The following is a 17,616-nucleotide window of genomic DNA, read 5'->3' as shown; positions in this document are numbered from 1 at the left end:
CCCGGATTCCGGGAATATTCCACAATTTAAGTTACATCGGTTCTTCGGTGATGACTGACTGACTTTTCAAACCAAGTCTCAAATGAAAGGCAATATTTGCGGTTGAGTATTGTGTCGCCACTCAGCAACCCCCCTCCCCACCCTTGCTATAACACACCTCGCTCCTTCATCTCTCCTCTCCCTTTGGACCACCCACACATCCGCATTTTCTTCATCCACCCCGTATACCGAAATAAGATGAAGGTTTTTCAGACGCATCGTCTACTCCCACTCTACTAAACCCCCACCCGACATATAACCCCTGGGATCCCGGGGTTTCCGCGTCACACATTTTTGTCTATAAAAACAAAGACAATGCAACAAACACTTTGATAAAATTCAGGGATGTTGGCAACAGCTGCATGTTCTATTTTGTAAGATCTATCTACATCAAATCGGGAAAAAAATGGAAACTAAAAACACCGCAAACTAGCCCCGGTCTCCCCTATACTTTTTTGTTTAAAGTAAGTCTGTGTCTACTTTCGTGGTAGTCGAGACACGTGCTATGTGAAATAAGAATGTAATAGACATTTCCACAATTCTATTGAACAAAACCAGCTAATGAATCATAGTTTGGATAAATGAGAAAGGCGCAATTGCACCACTAGGTGGATTAAAACAGGTTTTTTTGTAATGAAATTGTAATATTATTATCAAACAATGCCCTAAACTTGTGAATGTTCATACATTATAAATATTCCACTTATGTTCGTTGAATACAGAAAAATACAGTTTTTACTAACAGTAAAAACTGTATTTTTCTGGCGCTACCAATTTTTAATAAAACCCTCTGGCAATTCTGAATGCACACCCTTTTTCGACGAGACGATTTTAACCCTTTGCGACGCAGTGGGACGTATATGTCTCGCCTACTTCTAAATTTTTATTGGATTTGTAATTAGCGTTGACATATAAAAACGAATTCTTTCTATTAATCAACTCTTAGAGATGTAAGAAGTACAACTATCACCAAAATTATGTGAATTTGTTAATTACTTATTAGTTATAAACAATTAAATTCGAAAATCTCGTTTTGAAGTAGATTACTTCTAACGTTTAAATATGGGGGTTTTCAAAAATTTCTGCTGAGATATTTTTCCAGTTTTCAAATACGAATAACTTCCGATGTACTGATCGAAATCGCTATATTTTTGCACTTGTAACGGTCTGGGACCCGGTGGGAGCACAAAATAAATTTAACAAGTAATCAGCGAACCGAAGTTGATTTCCGTTTTGCGAAATTTCACTTTAGCGCCAATCTGTTACCAGAATGTCAAATTCCGATTTTAATTTTGCCCGGCCGGCTGTCGGCCCGTCGTTGGTCCAACCCCGAAAGTAACTAGTCAATCAACCTAAGTTCGCTGTATCACAACAACAATCAATATCATATTTAAACTCTATATTATACCGAAAGCAAATCAAAATTGTTTAACAGTTCTGTTCACACGGCCATGTTTTGCTAGCACAACACCACGTTTCACTATCCAGCATGCAACATCTAAATTCTGCAGTTCGACGGTCCTTACCGCCAAAATCTATTCGAGAGGATGAAACTCCTCCTAAAAACCGACCGCAGTGTAACGCTAGTGACATAATAATGGTATTACTGGCCTGATAACAATTTCACTTAATATTCATCCTTACGTCGGTTTCACTGGTACTATCGCACACTACTGGTTTCTCTTCTGGTGTTATCAAACAATTCGTATTATTGGAGATTTGCGGCGGCATCACTATACATTTCAGAGCTGGGTGCCGAAACTCAGTGCTTTTAGGAAAATTCTAAATTCTTTACTAAATAATCTTGCTTGCGATGAAAATCGCAAGGTGAAAGATGCGCAAGAATGCGACCTGATCGATGCGAGTCCTGTGTGAGATGGTCTTCCCGTCCGTCGGTCGCCGTGTACTGCCTGATTGGTTGTCCGCTCAGCTGCTCTGCTGCTTGATGTGATGCGGCCGGTATAATTGGCTGGGTAAAACTGACATCGGTTGTCTGTTTGCCAGTCGCTTTTATAGTCGTCGCTGGTGGCTTGTAGGCACCCGCCTATTTTTCCTCCGTGAACATTTTTGCCAAACAGACTTGATTTGCATTATCTCATCATGGCGCGGTTGAACAAAATTGAAACAGCGATTATGGGTTGATTTCATTAGTCCCAAATTTACCCATTACACACTATCTGATCGGAAATGTGTGCACGTACATTGTATTTGATTCCGTAAAATGTTCGTCTATTATAGATAACGAAAATAATGTATATTCCGAAGGTGGTAATTATCTGCGCTGATTGGTCCGTACAATTCAACCAAGCAGCGAGCGTTTCTACCGTAGCGTAAGACTGCCTCTTTGTTATCCAATGAACTTCGCCAGGTATAAAAACGGCATGTAAGAAAAAATTCGTCAGTTTGCTTTCTGACCACGTAGTAGCTGTTACGTTTTGTGTCAGCTCAAACTCTTCGTTTGGAATATATTCGATGACTGCCGCCAGGCATCATTCCATCCAATGATGCACAGGCGTGCCAGTTTCATGCATATTATATTATGCACACATCGCAGAAAAAGCAGAACGCGATTTTTTCTGAGTTCAAAGAGATGCCAGATATTTTTTTCAAATGTCTGCAATAATTTAAAAGTCTGGGAAGTACCGAAAATGTCAGGAAAACTATTCTCGATCAAAAATGGCTTATTAATGATGCGTTGTATTAAATGAAAATAATGCATTTACAGCCCAAGATAAGTAGAGAGAAATAGCTTATGGAAGAAAAATCTAAAGTAGAAAAAACTGTAATTTGAAACTAGTGTAACCAAAGCCTTTATTTTCAAAAATCTGTAAATATCTGCAACAAAACTAAGAAATCTGTAAATATCTGCAATCAAACTAAAAAATCTGCAAATATCTGCGTCATCGAAAACATCTGCAGCAAAAATTAAAAGTCTGCGAATTTGCAGACATGTCTGCAAATCTGGCATCTCTGATGTTCAATAAATGGATTTGCAAGTGTGCGAGTGCGAAGGGGCGGTTGAGTGCGAGAGACCCCGCTCTCTTGCTCTTTAAATGATGCCTGGCGGGCTCAGATAAATTCAAGAGTACTTATTCAAAAGGTCCTAAGTGACATTGAGCCTGAACTGAGAAAAACGAGGCTGAAGTTTCATGAACCTAAAACAAATCCCTATTAGAGAACAAATATGCGTTTTGATGGAACAATTATGCCAATATAGTCTAAGGACTATGCTCTTTAGGTAAATAATGCTAAAAACATGAAAGGTTTAGTGCTAATGTAGTTTTTAAGCGCTTTAGAATGATGCGTCCTTTTGAAAATTATAGGACCTTTCACATAGGTCTTTTTTTCGGGCCCAAGAATCATACGACGCTGCACATACGGCTTTTTTCAGCAAGGGCAGCTCTTACGACGAATATTGAATTTCTTCAAAGTTTTCGACAAAATGAGCACCGGAATACGAATGTTCTTCATTACTATGGTAAATAGTTGCACTGGATTTAACAGAAGTCTTGCAGAAAAAAATGCGGGAAACTTTAGTTTATATTAACAAATCAAGAGTGCTGATTCAAATGGTCCTTAGTGACAAATGTAAACAAACTGAGTTATTTGCAGCCGAGCATGTGATTACAACATAGCTAACGACTACCGAAAACCAGGATTCATTATACCCAGTATTTATCAAAATAACAAGCATTATATAAAAAGTCGCAAAGTTTTCATGATCATATTTTGAAATTTTACACTTGAGACCTTTTAAATTGAAAGGACCTATGTGTGAAACATTTCAAAACCTCTGCTGCTGTTCATAGGCGCCATGCAAAAACGACGCATGATTCATTTTATTCTATGTTTTTCAAACTGCACATAGGTACCTAGTAAAAACGTCCTAAGCATAAAAATAAAAGAAATTATTTTCTTCTGTTTATGCGACTTATTTTCGAAGTTGAATTTAGAAAGTATAATAAATTAAATGATAATTGGAAAGCTTAGTTATTCTAAAGTAACATGCCATTCTTTGGTTTTAACCACTTCCAGCCAATGGTTTGTTAATATAAACTAAAGTTTTCCGCAATTTTTTTCTGCAAGACTTCTGTTAAATCCAGTGCAACTATTTACAAGAGTAATGAAGAACATTCGTATTCCGGTGCTCATTTTGTCGAAAACTTTGAAGATATTCAATATTCGTCGTAAGAGGTACCTTTGCTGAAAAAAGCCTTATGTGCAGCGTCGTATGATTCTTAGGCCCGAAAAAAGACCTATGTGAAAGGTCCTATAATTTTCAAAAGGACGCATCATTTTAAAGCGCTTAAAAACTACATTAGCACTAAACATTTTATGTTTTTAGTATTATTTACCTAAAGAGCATAGTCCATAGACTATATTGGCATAATTGTTTCATCAAAACACATATTTGTTCTCTAATAGGGATTTGTTTTAGCTCCATGAAACTTCAGCCTTGTTTTTCTCAGTTCGAGCTCAATGTCACTTAGGACCTTTTGAATAAGTACTCTTGAAATCATTGGCTGGAAGTGGTTAAAACCAACGAATGGCATGTTACTTTAGAATAACTAAGCTTTCCAATTATAATTTAATTTATTATACTTACTAAATGCAACTTCGAAAATAAGTCGCATGAACAGAAGAAAATAAATTCTTTTATTTTGATGCTTAGGACGTTTTTACTAGGTACCTATGTGCAGTGGGGAAAACATGGAATGAAATGAATCTTGCGTCGTTTTTGCATGGCGCCTATGAACAGTTACAGAGGTTTTGAAATATTTCGCGCATAGGTCCTTTCATTTTAAAAGGTCTCAAGTGCAAAATTTCAAAATATGATCATGAAAACTTTGCGACTTTTTATATAATGCTTGTTATTTTGATAAATACTGGGTATAATGAATCCTGGTTTTCGGTATTCGTTAGCTATGTTGTAATCACATGCTGTGCTGCAAATAACTCAGTTTGTTTACATTTGTCACTAAGGTCCATTTGAATCAGCACTCTTGAATTAATCATTTCTAGAGAAAATTTTCAATAGGACGTAAGTAACAATGAGAGATTCTCTTTGAGGTTTTTCTCTTCTGTTCATTACTCGGCCATTTTAACATTTATTACTCTACTCTTTTCATAATATTGTAGTAAAAACCGTCGGCTTTCGATATGTACAGGAAACTTAGTACAAAGTGTTGTAATGACGTCGTAATAAACGAAAGAGAAAGTAAACAAAGAGAGGCTCTCAATGTTACTTACGTCCTATTGAAAATTTTCTCTAGATTTGGTTAATTTTCTTTTGGCAAGCGGTAGTGCGATTGACGATAACGATTTGACTAGCATTGGTGTTGTGTTGTGTGAAGAAGATGATGTTGGCTTATTGGATACTGATATAATATGTTTCTGCCGTTGATTTGATACTCGGGGCAAACTGGGACAACTTTTTACATATCATCTATGTGTATGCTACTATAAACACAGTTGAATTGTATAACTGCTGCATGTATGACGGGATTTGTACATCCACATAAATTTACTTATTTCGCAGTTCAACTAGTGAAATGTTCCATTAGAAGTAATGTCCTGGCACTACATTCGTTGTTGGTTATTATCATACGTGGCAATTGAAGGGTTATTGCGAAAACTCCACGCTAAGAAACCTGCTTGGTGCAGGTTTGAACATATTATGTACAGGGCATTCGCCTTAACTCTTCAATGCTGACATTCCACACGCAAATGCCCTTCTGCTGGCTCTTAACTGTAGAGTGAGTTAAATTTACAGTAAGTCCAAAAACTATTTGTTACCTGATTTGACCCTTAATTTACTTTATTTGTACATGCCATACTTTAAAGTGGCCTATTTCTAAAAACATTCAGCAAGGCGAATTCATTTTGATCCTACTATACAAATGTGTAATGAAATATTCAATAATCAGGGCCGGTGGGTAATGTGGGTAGTAAAGATAGTACTATCCACTTGAAAATAATCGAGTTGGTAATTACCCACTTGAAACTTTCGAACAAACCTCATAGGTTAAAAGTCTGTTGATATGAACATCAAATTACTTCGCTGGCCTAGATCATTTTTTTTTTATCCCTTTATGGGCAGCTAGGGCCGAGGGTGGTGGCTAACGGGTTTCATACATCCTTGACCTGACGGACAAAGCTATGGTGCCTTGAACACAGGCAACGCAGATCCAAGGCCATCATTGAAATGATAAGTTCTGCGTTTGAGATGTACTTCCCCCGGTTGCCAGACGAATACCTGTAATTATTACTTGTTGCTTTGTATGTATGAATCTAATGTTCAGTCCTGGGTGGTGTATGCGTGGAAGGTGTGGTTTTTAGCGTTCGAGTCCAGGAGTGCATATCTGTCTGGGTTAGCGTGGGCGTTTACTAATTGTGTAAGTGTGATCGCTAAAGGCTCGAGCATATGAATGCCAGCGTGTCTCCAACTTTGCGTGCATAAATCCGATTTTAGATCCGTGTTGCCATTCGCACATTCACGTGTATTCTCGAACGATCGCGCGCGGACCGTGAATCTAATAATTAATTTTCAGTGTATGGTAGAGAAACGTGTTGTCTAGTGAATCGGTCCAACTGAAGGCATGAGTCTAGGCTGATCGAGAGTAGAGAATTCCGAACGTAGCCGGTCTATGATCGCGCGAGTGGTGGGTTAATGCTTGAGACCGCGGTTGTAAAGTTATAGGTGCTGAAAAGTTCACTTAAGTAAAGGGGTGTTGGCGAAATTGCGAGCGTAGGTGTGTGTGGATGATTTAAATTGTAATGTAAGTTCGCGTTTTTGACCAGATTTGTGTTATCGCGAAAGTTAGGGGCGTTTGCACGTTTTGGATGTGAATGTGAATGTATATGGGAGAATATGCAATTGACTGTGCTAGTGAATATCAGTATGAACCCAACTCAAGATACAGTAATAAAAGGAAAAATAACATGCCGAATGTTTCTTTTTTTAGGTCGCTAACCGTGCATTGCAGAATGCCCGAAAACTCTGAACTAGGCCTCGTCGAGTCCAGTCTGTCCGTCTCGTCCTGTCGTGTCTGGGGTTTTCAGGTTACATGCATTCACCAGATGAGACTAGCTTATGTCAGTTTACTTGTGCACTGGTTTCGTAGAATCGAGGCGATCATCGAAATGATAGATCCTACGAGTGAATGCACTTGGCCCAGTCACCTGTCAAGCATTTGTGTATTTGTGTGTGTTGAGATATGTGTGGAGCCTGTAAATAATATTTTAATACGAATAATATTTTATACTTCAAAACAAGAAATGTGCAATATACTACTTGCAGTTTGTTGATCGTTCCTACTTATCTGATTCCATCGAGTATGAGAATACATCTCCATTGTTCTAAAACCTGGCGACGTCGAATGGCAGAGAAGAATCATTGTGGGCAGCAATGTTGTTCTTCTTGGATGCATGAGCTCGAAAAGGTCATCACAAGAATATAACGCATGAGACCGAAAATAAATAAAAAAAAATAAAGAGAAGAGTTAGTATTGTTATTGAGTATTTTTTTTCAAGAGTTGTCCTACTGGAACTGTAGGGCTAATTGATTTAATTAAGGCATGGACCTAGACTTCTGGAATCGAGGATAGAGACTTCCGGACGCGAACAATTCATGAATGCGCGAGTGCGGGGGACTGTAGGTTCACGCTTGAGACTGCGTTTGAGTGATTACAAGTGCCGAGACGTTCATATTATCACCGGGATGTTATAATGTTTGGAAGAGCGCGAGTATAAATTGCGTGGATGGTCGCGAAGGGCTCAAGCATTTTTATGTTTGTTTGTCGCGTGTTTGTGACTTTGCATTTGATTTTTATGTAGTTTCGCGCGAACACGGGCATTTGGAGGTTCACTCTCGAGACCGAGATTGTTAATTTATAAGTGCTAAACCATTCACTTAGCACCAGGGTGTTATACTTTTTACGAGATCGTGGGTGTGGTCGTGCGTGGATAATCGCGAAGGACTCGAGGGTTTTTTATGTGGACGTTTTTGTCGCGTGTGCTAGTATGTAACTTCGCGTGAACACATTATTTTTATAAGCGTGTGGCCATTCGCATGTTCGCGTATTCTTCAACGATCGCACGTGGACGTCTTGTCTAGTTTTTATTTCTATTGGTCCAACTAAAGGCATGAATTTGGGCTGCTATGATCAAGGGCGGAGACTTCCGGACGTGACCGATTCATGATTGCGCGAGCTTAGGTTCTTAGGTTCCAACGTTCACCCAATCAATCGGGGTGTTTGAATATTGGCGAGATCGCGGGCGTTCGTATTTGTGACAAGGTTCGTGTTATAGCGTAGGCCACGTTTGTACGTTTGGAATGAGGTGCCTGCAGAGAGAATTGGGCCCTAAACCCACATTGTATATTATTTGACCATGGCAGTGCATAATAAAGGTCGCCAAGTTAAGTACTAAAATTGATCACAATGTAGCTTAACTAAAAAGAAAATAATCGTATCCCAAGTTTATGTGATATCATCACTGTAATACTGCTTTGGTGGAAAAGCCCCCGGACCACATCAAGGTACAGTATCATGCCGAGGGTACTTCGCTGGCCTAGATCATTGATGGTAAATCAAAGATTCTTCGAATAAATTGTCCAATATCGATATTTTATTCCCTGGTTATCGATAATTTCGGAAGTCCCATATTCCAGAACTAAAGCCACCCCGGTGATAACTGAACCAATTTTCACTAACCTAGTCTCAAATGGAAGGTAAAAAATGCATTTGGGTGTTGCACCATCCCACCCAGCCCTCCTCCTTCTTCCTTCCACACCCCTCGCAAATCTCTTACCCACTCCCCCCATCGCAGACCAACCTCACACCCACATTCCCTTCACCCACCCGTATACCAAAATTTGTTAGGTTATTTCCAACGCATCCTCTCCTCCCAATAATTATTCCGCCACCCTCCCCCCATTCACCGCATTTCAAAATATGCTAACATGAAGATAACATTGCACTCACGCTGATTAAGCTAATTAAATATTTTAGTTTTGTTTGTTTCAAGTGTGTTAGGGTTGACATGTTGCTCATCAGGTTCGTGGCAGTCGTGAACTCACTTACCAAGTGTAATAAGAATGTAATATATATTTCACAATGTTATATTGAACGTAGCCAGCTAATTAACCATAGCTTTGATAAATGAGAAAGGCACCATTGTACCACTAGGTGGATTAAAACAGGTTTTTTCCTTGATTTTAAGATATTAATCATTTGGCTTCTCTTCTCTGTTTTCCATAAATTCTGCTATTGTAGATCATACTTTCTTTTTAATTTCCTTCTTTCAATTTCACTTTCTGCTTTCTTTTACTCATCATTTGTACTCTACCTTGCGTTACTTCTGTTATTTATCAGTGTATTTAGGAGTTCCCGGAGTTCGCGCACTTATGTTTTATTTTTGACTTTGGCTATATATCTCTTTACATTTACCCGGCGTTTCCGCTTCTCCAAGGTTAAAAAGATACTAAAATGATATAGACATGCATGAGTGAAATAAATTTATTATTACATATATGTTGGCCTCTCAGTATGGTTCAACGGATATGAAACGGGAACATGGCTAGTCAGCTTTTGTGATATGTTCGCCATTTTGGACATTAATTAAGGCTGTTAAGGACATTATACAAGAGAGCCACAACATAACTCCTACACCACACACACCCCTCGCCCCTGCCTAACCATGTATCTGACATGAGCAAATATGAAAATACGTTTTTCAACACACTAACCTTGCAGGTGAACCACGAAACTGCTACTTGAGGAAGCTAGAACATTATCCTATACAATCAACCCGAGTTGTTGACGGAATGCCATCTGTAGATCTTAATTTGTGCGAAAATATCACCCCTGTTCACATTGGATTTCTTTTCGAAACTCTTATTTTTCTTCTCCTTCAGGGCATATTTCACCAAATTGACCTGAAATAATAAAAAGTAACAGTTTATTTTTTAGAAATTGGTACTTTCTAGCGAAGATATTCATGAAAAAAAGCTGGTAGGTAACTTTGAAAGTAAACAAACACATATATTATAATCAATTCGAACTTTTGCCTTGTTACAATTGTATCGGGAATTAACTTATTTTATCAGGTAGTTTCACTACGTACGCATGCGCACAATTTCAGCGTTGGCTAGACGAACTATCCGATTGAAATCGGCACTGGTATGAGCCCGCCAAAAGTTGCACCTGCCCCAAATGACCGCTGGATAATTTGGGCTTTGTACGCCATGGAATATTCTGGCTACTGTCCTTCCACTAAAGTTATTTTCTGGATAGCGCTGAATCAGGGTACGGATATCACTCATCAACTGAGTATCGGGAGTATCATCATCCTACAAAAAATGAAAATAATTAGGCTTAGCATATTTTTTTCTTCTCGAGGTGTACCTCCGGAATCAACTCTATATTTTCATTTGTGATATCTGTCTGAAAATACTCTCGAATAATTTTCTTCAGCTTGTGTGAAGGGCCTTCAGGACAATCCCTTCTACTAACCGGCACATACGTTTGAAAGGCTACTGAAGAAAGAGCGGAGAAAACGCTCTGCAACTGTATGAGTTGAGTTTTTTCCTGGTTAGTGACCCTTGCGTACAACGAGTCTAGATTAGTATCCAATTCATCGTCCGTTAAATCTCCTGGGGCACGCATACGAAAGCCCAAATCTGAAAAGCTGACGCTAATCGCGGTGCGCTTACGGATGTTGTTTTCTGAAATGAAGAAAAACCAATGAAAATGGTTTAGTTCGTGAATCAGAGGAAGAAATTTTTTTTAGCAAACTGATAAGTCAGGGATTTCCAAAGTTTATCAATTTGAAAGTATACGTAGGCTTTTTAAAAAATCTCGTTCGAGTCTAGATGTCTGTTATCTGTGGTACAACATTCCCATCGGCTGCTATTGAATTTTTATTGATTGGACATTCGGTTCCGAAGTTACGGGTTGAAGAGTGTGGCCACACAATAAATTTTCATTAAAACTGGTACCACCAAAACTTATTCAAAGGCTTCAAAATTACTTGGATTTGCCAGTCTAGATGAGTAATGAGTAACCAAAGTCGCTTTGACCACATTGGCCACCTAAGACGGTTCTTGATTCCATATAAGCAGGAATTGAAAAATGCTCCAAGGGGGGAGTAAACAAAATCAAAATCGAATAAGTAATTTTGATGCCAAATGTCTTTAAAATGCTTGAAACGTCGAGACCTTCAAACGACCAGCTCATGCACCCTCTTCTTCAGACCCACCCCTTTCTCATTCCAATCACCTTCACCTAGTATGACATACCAAGATAGGCTATAGGGTGGTGGCTATTGAACACAACCAGCCAAGGAATCGTTGTTTGGGCAATTGAGAAAGGAACAATTACACCACTAGGATTAAAACGGGCTTTTCCCCATATTTTCCCTTAGTGTCAATGTCAAAAACTTCAAGCGAAGTGGGCGAGGGTCTCATATACCCGAATGATGTTAAATTTGGCATCTGAGCTTACTTTGACATTTGTCGCAATATGAAAGGGAGGAAATAAAAAAATGCGATGCCCTATTGTACGTGTTCACTATAGAAACAACAAAGTTCCGTTGCCCTTCGTGTGAAATGAGCGATTCACAGAATAAATTTTGACCATTACAGGAGAACACAATCGCGACTTTAGGCAAACCTGTCTTAGACCTACACTGCCGCTATACGCATAAATGTCCCATGTGCTATGGGACTCCCTATACACTTGGGACAATTATGCGTAGAGCGGCAGTACAGTGCGCGAGGTGTAACAATTGATCAAGGTGAAATGGAACTTGTGCTTAGAGAAGTGCCTTACATACAACTACATCTTACGAAAATTGTAGTACTAATACAGATAAACTTCTTATTCTAGGCAGAAACATGACGTAGAATATGAAAACATCAAAACCAAGATCCCTGTGTATATGGACAACGATCTGACGGAAATTCGCTTACGCGATTTGCCACCACGTACTAGCACGGATTATATTAAAGGATTTCTGTCAAAGTATGGAGAATTGGAATAAGTCTCAAATGACACTTGGAGAAACATTTTCCATGGCATTTTCATCGGTGTTTGGATAATGCAAATGCGGCTGAACCAACCTATAGCTTTTTGACTTTCGAGGATACAGTATCTCAAGAACTACAACCAAAGAACGCTATGCATATACCCTGGGCAGACGCTTAAGGCGGGGGGAGGGGGGGGGGGAGTAGTATATGAGTGCGCCAAAAAAAACTAAAGAAAATTCATATACTACATCCATCCAACACCACCAGTCGGCCAAAAATAAATGCCGAATATACAATATTCCACGGTATCTCCAACAACTAACATACATTAAAAAGAGGACGTCTATACCAAAATCACTCGAAAACATAAAAAGCACCAAACGTATAACAGCGAAAACCAAAGCTTCTCTAGTGACATCGATATGGACGCAAACACGAATGAGGGAGAAAACAGACGGAACGATTAACAAGTAACAGAGGGCAAACCTTGTAATGTATTTATAACGCTTAGAGCAATTTTGTTTTCCTTCGGGACATCACACAGTGGCGGATTTGCCTAAAAACCTGGCCAAAAGTCGAAAATTGCATGGTAGTACTTTGGGTTCTAGTACATATATTGTCCTTTAGATGATGCTGCCGCATGCTCTTTTAAGTGAAACGCTCCAAAATTTCCAAATTTGAGGTATTGAAATATCCAAACAGTTTAAACCATCGCGTTTTGCACATATTTTTACCGAGCGCTCGAAATATCAGTAGTATTCAAGTGTAGCTGGATTTTGATAAAAGTGCCAGTAAATTTTGGAATAATGGAAAGTTATGCTGACGGTATGTACTTTATTTATATGTATTGATGTCAAAAAGATATTCTTTTGTTTGTTTATAGAAAAGTCAATAACTTTCACGATTTTGTAGCAGACGGTTTAAGCACACATTTTTGCTAAATTATTGAAATACTTTTTTGTCCACGTGTGTCCACTATGTTTCAAGGCAATTTGTGGTCCTTGAACGATTCTCCATTAGGGACACTATAGAGTTCTTGCCCGAATTTGCCCGTTTTTGAGTAATCTTTGACTAAGTGGAGACGGAGATGGATTACAAGATTTTCAGCTTAAAATTTAGACTCGTACTTTTAATTACTACTGCAGCTCCGATTGTCGTAGCGAGTTGCACAATACTGCATTTTGAGCAGGAAGAATTGCGTATTTAGTCGTGAAAATTTCATCGAGATTCATCAAAAGTTATCAAAAGAGGAACGCAAAAGACGTAAATAATTTTGATCGCTCATATTGAAACAAGGTCAACAAAAGTGATCGCCAAAGGTTCCAAATTTCAAAAATCTATTATGAATACGCTTAAACGTTACCAGGAAACACTGATGTTCGATAATGCAAAGCAAAACAAATCTAGAGTTGGAATGTATGACTGGATACTACGAGCGAAAATCACTAGAGTAGTGCAAAAGAATACTGGGATTAGGGTTCGCAGTACCGACCCTTTTTGGCGAGAACCGGTACTACGGTACTGAAGCCCTCAGTACCGGTAGTACCGGTAAAGTACCGGTACTCGAAATTTTTTTTTTAAATTCGAAAAAAGTTTCAAACTGAAATTGAATGCTCAAACTGATGATCTTATTCTCAGATGATTGATTTGTGCTGATCAAAAAAAAAAATGTTTATTGTTTTTAATTGCTTCGGAATGGCAAGACTCATTTCACAGAGGATATTTTTCGTATAGGGCACCTTCTTTTATTTCGAAATCTAGGCCACTTTGAAATCATTTACTGCTAAGTGGTGCGACTTTCATCGACTTGAACAGATGGTAAATGTATGAAACCCTATTAACAACAGTAAATCAAAGCGAGAATGGCAGTAAATCCGAGCAGGTCAATCGCATTTCCTTTCTTGCTTTTCTGAAAATTGGTTTCGACATTTATGTCTTTGCCTACTATTCTCTAATGCATATCAAGGCTCCTTGCTTTCCTGGAGTTTTGCTGAATTTTCTGATCACCAATAATTACAAATCGCCCCATTTGAAGTAGTTCACCAAGTCTAAAACTGATAGCTACTAAATCGCTGTTCGTTCTTTTATAGATAAAGGTTTAAGAGCAAACCAAATACAGACATGACTTAGACCATAGTCTTATTGCGCGCCACCCAGTGAATAATGAAAACCAATCAGAATGTCGCTAATAAAACTTTAACTTCTAGAATTATTATGATGATGGCCCCACCTCATTCCCACACAAAGGTGTCATCTCAACGATTTATCTAGAAGGCAAATTAATATAATTAAACGTTATCTTGCAGACCGATATTTGTCATAAAAAAATTGTATTGTACCGAAAATACAGGTACTGGCTTTTGTTCAGTACCGGTATTACGGTACTAAAAATGGGTCGGTATTTCCGGGATTTTTGGTACCGGTATTACCGGTACCACAACCCTAACTGGGATCTCAAGCCGTGATTTGGCCGAAAAACTCACTTTGGCGTACACTTTAGCTTGGCGAATTTGTTTGTGAAAAAGTTGTCGGTCGTAGTATGTCAGCAAGAATGACAACAAAACGTGGTTGCTCAAAACTATACTAGGAAGCAGCACAAGCATGTTCTGACCAAGAATAACGCAGTATAACTTCATCGTAATAATGGACTCTGAACAAATCCTCGGTCTAACAATTTAAATAAAACTATGACTCTTAGTGCATTTCACTTGTATTTGTATTTTCGTCATATTCATTTTTTAGTTATCGAAATTTGCATATAAACTTGTTGTTAGTTTCTACTCTATGGATTTCGTCGCAGAGTCGGCTTATTTCCTATAATTTAGAGAAATACTACTTTTCCCTCTTAGAGAAATATGTGAATCGGACAGCAATTGAATAATAATCGTACAGAGTTTAAAAGTTTTGTAACTATGTTGTACAATATTTCCAAATACATAGAATGACTAAGAACATCAATTTTCATAATAGCTACATCATCTAGACACCCAAACGTCTTAATGCGTGCAAATCAACAAATTCTATCATTTAACTACACACCATTTAAAAGTCGATACATTTTAAAAGTTATTGGCATACACTGGGACCGTTAAATCTTCATTCGCGAAAATTTAATTTTATTTAGTTTAAAATGACGGCCATTTTGCATCCGCCACTTTGACTTTTGAAAATCTGACATCAAAATCGTAATTTGCGACCTAAAAAACCGTGGTATGCATTTTCCCAGGTCCATCAAAACCATTTTCGATCAATTTACATCGTACTGTATTAAAACATCGAAGATGGATCACAAGTAGACACTATATACACTGATCTTAAAGCTGCCTTCGATCGTGTAGACCACTCTCTTCTTCTGGCAAAGATCGAGCGGCTGGGTGTTCCATCAAATTTTACAGGATGGCTTAAATCATACCTCGTAGATCGTTCTCTGTCTGTGAAATTAGGAAGTAACGTGTCATATAGCTTCATCAACTTGTCGGGTGTACCTCAAGGGAGCAATCTCGGACCGTTGCTTTTTTCTTTATTCTTCAACGACGTTTGCTATGTTATACCCCCAGGGTGCAAACTCATATATGCTGATGATCTCAAACTCTTTCTCATTGTGCGGTGAATAGAGGACTGCATCGAACTTCAGCGACATCTAGATGCTTTCTGTAACTGGTGTAATCGCAACTTGTTGGCTCTCAGTGTATCCAAATGCTCTATAATATGATTTACGCGCAGTAAAAAGCCAACTCTCTGGAGCTACAACATCGCCGGCCAATTGCTAGAGAGAGTGTCAGTTATCAGAGACCTTGGTGTACTCCTGGACTCGCAACTGACATTCAGAAACCATTACTCTCACGTTATAGCACAGGGAAATAGAAACATTGGTTTCATAATAAGAATAGCCAACGAGTTTACTGATCCATATTGTCTGCGGGCATTGTATTTTTCACTTGTTCGGTCTGTCCTGGAAGCTTCCGCAACCATTTGGTGTCCTTATACGAGCATTTGGACTAACAGAATTGAAGCAGTACAAGCAAGATTCCTCCGCTTCGCTCTTAGAACTTTGCCGTGGCGTAACCCAACAGAGCTACCACCATACAATGATCGCTGTCGTCTGCTCGATATGGAAACTCTGGCAAAAATGCGAAATACATTCAGAGCGGTATTTGTTGGGAAAATATTGACTGGCCAAATTGATGCCCCAGATATTCTCTCACAAATCAACATTAACGTACCCCCCAGAAACCTTAGATAACGTAACTTTTTAAGACTAGACTTTCAGTGCACCGAGTACGGTCAGAACGAACCCATAAGGGCGATGTGTAATGTTTTCAATAGTGTGTATGACCATTTCGATTTTTATGTTTCTAGTGATGTTTTCAAGAATAGACTTAGCTTATAAGATTATGTGAAAATATTTCTGTAATGTTATTGCAATGCTGTATACCTTGTATGTAATTTTGTTAATTTGTAATGTCAGATCATTGTAATTGTAGAAAAAACGTGCGAAAAGATTATGGGTTTTTACGCGCATTCGAGGTCTGCTTCTGAAGTGATCCTTGAAATGGGCTTTTCCCATACAACAACATTAAATTTCAAGTAGACCGTCAGATGAAAAATGAAAATAAATAAACAAATAACGATGTTCGAGTTCCTAATAGTTTTCTTAAATCTGCTGCTCGAACTTACGATTGGCCGCTAGCAGCTGGGCAAAACTATATTGAGACTTAGCATTCTTTTTATATAGGAAGGCGCTAAAGTTGAGTACTTTGGTTGAAGACTATCAGGCGTTTTAATGTGTTAGGTATAGGGGAACTGGGGGGAAGCCCGACACCCTGGGTAAGCCCGACACCCCACGACTTTTCCCTGATATCAAATTTTAAATCATACAATAATGACAGGATATTATTAGTACGATTATTTTTGGCATTTCGATACATATCGATGCCATATGGGTTCATAAACGTCAACAAAATAAACAAAACAAGCGAAAGCAAAGTTGGTGCGCTTTTGGATGTTATTTTTAGTTGATACATTTTAAGGTTTTAATAATACAAAAGCTTTGAAAATGACCAGTTTTTTTGTCACACATTCTATTCTACTCTCCATATCGTTATTTGTATGTATTGAAGATAAGTTTAAGTATTTCAATACTGTTAATTGAGCATTTAACAAAAATGGGCGCTGTTGGGGTAAGACCGACAGTTTTTGGGTGGGGTAAGACCGACACGGTGTTTAGATAATTGGGTTCATTTTTGATTCGATACAAACGACTGGGTATATTTGTTGTGTTCAATTATACTATAATTACGTCATGTTAATAATTGAAATACACGGAAACTATGTTGTTTGCATTTATTTATCAGTATTGTCTCAAGCCGACCAAAACAATTAAAAATTAATTGAACGTGATTCATAATAATATTACAAAAAGATACGAAAAGTGTAATCTAATATGAGATTTTGAAATGATATTGATGAAAAAATTTCATTGACCGTCGGATTGTTGATCAACAGTGTTCCGAAAAATCACAACACGGATAGCTTACTACGAAGCGTGC

The 17,616-nt window shown here is 38.3% G+C and overlaps 1 protein-coding gene across 2 annotated transcripts in view; it reads right to left on the bottom strand.

The window, feature by feature from the left end:
• Window positions 1-10,083: 10,083 nt before the first annotated feature.
• The window catches only part of LOC131693975 (ATP-dependent DNA helicase Q4-like), a 33,643-nt gene continuing 26,110 nt past the window's right edge, over window positions 10,084-17,616 (bottom strand). For both annotated transcript variants that reach the window (XM_058982290.1, XM_058982292.1), the window contains exons 8-9: window positions 10,446-10,765; window positions 10,084-10,390 (exon numbers count right to left, since the gene is read on the bottom strand). In XM_058982290.1, coding sequence (XP_058838273.1) covers window positions 10,157-10,390; window positions 10,446-10,765 — 554 coding nt within the window. In that variant the 3' untranslated portion in view covers window positions 10,084-10,156. The remainder of the gene's footprint in view (window positions 10,391-10,445; window positions 10,766-17,616) is intronic.

Source organism: Topomyia yanbarensis, chromosome 3 (genome assembly GCF_030247195.1).
Source record: "Topomyia yanbarensis strain Yona2022 chromosome 3, ASM3024719v1, whole genome shotgun sequence".
NCBI lineage: Eukaryota > Metazoa > Arthropoda > Insecta > Diptera > Culicidae > Topomyia > Topomyia yanbarensis.
The sequence above is the reverse complement of the archived record's forward strand: the minus strand, read 5'-3'. Positions and strand labels throughout refer to the sequence as shown.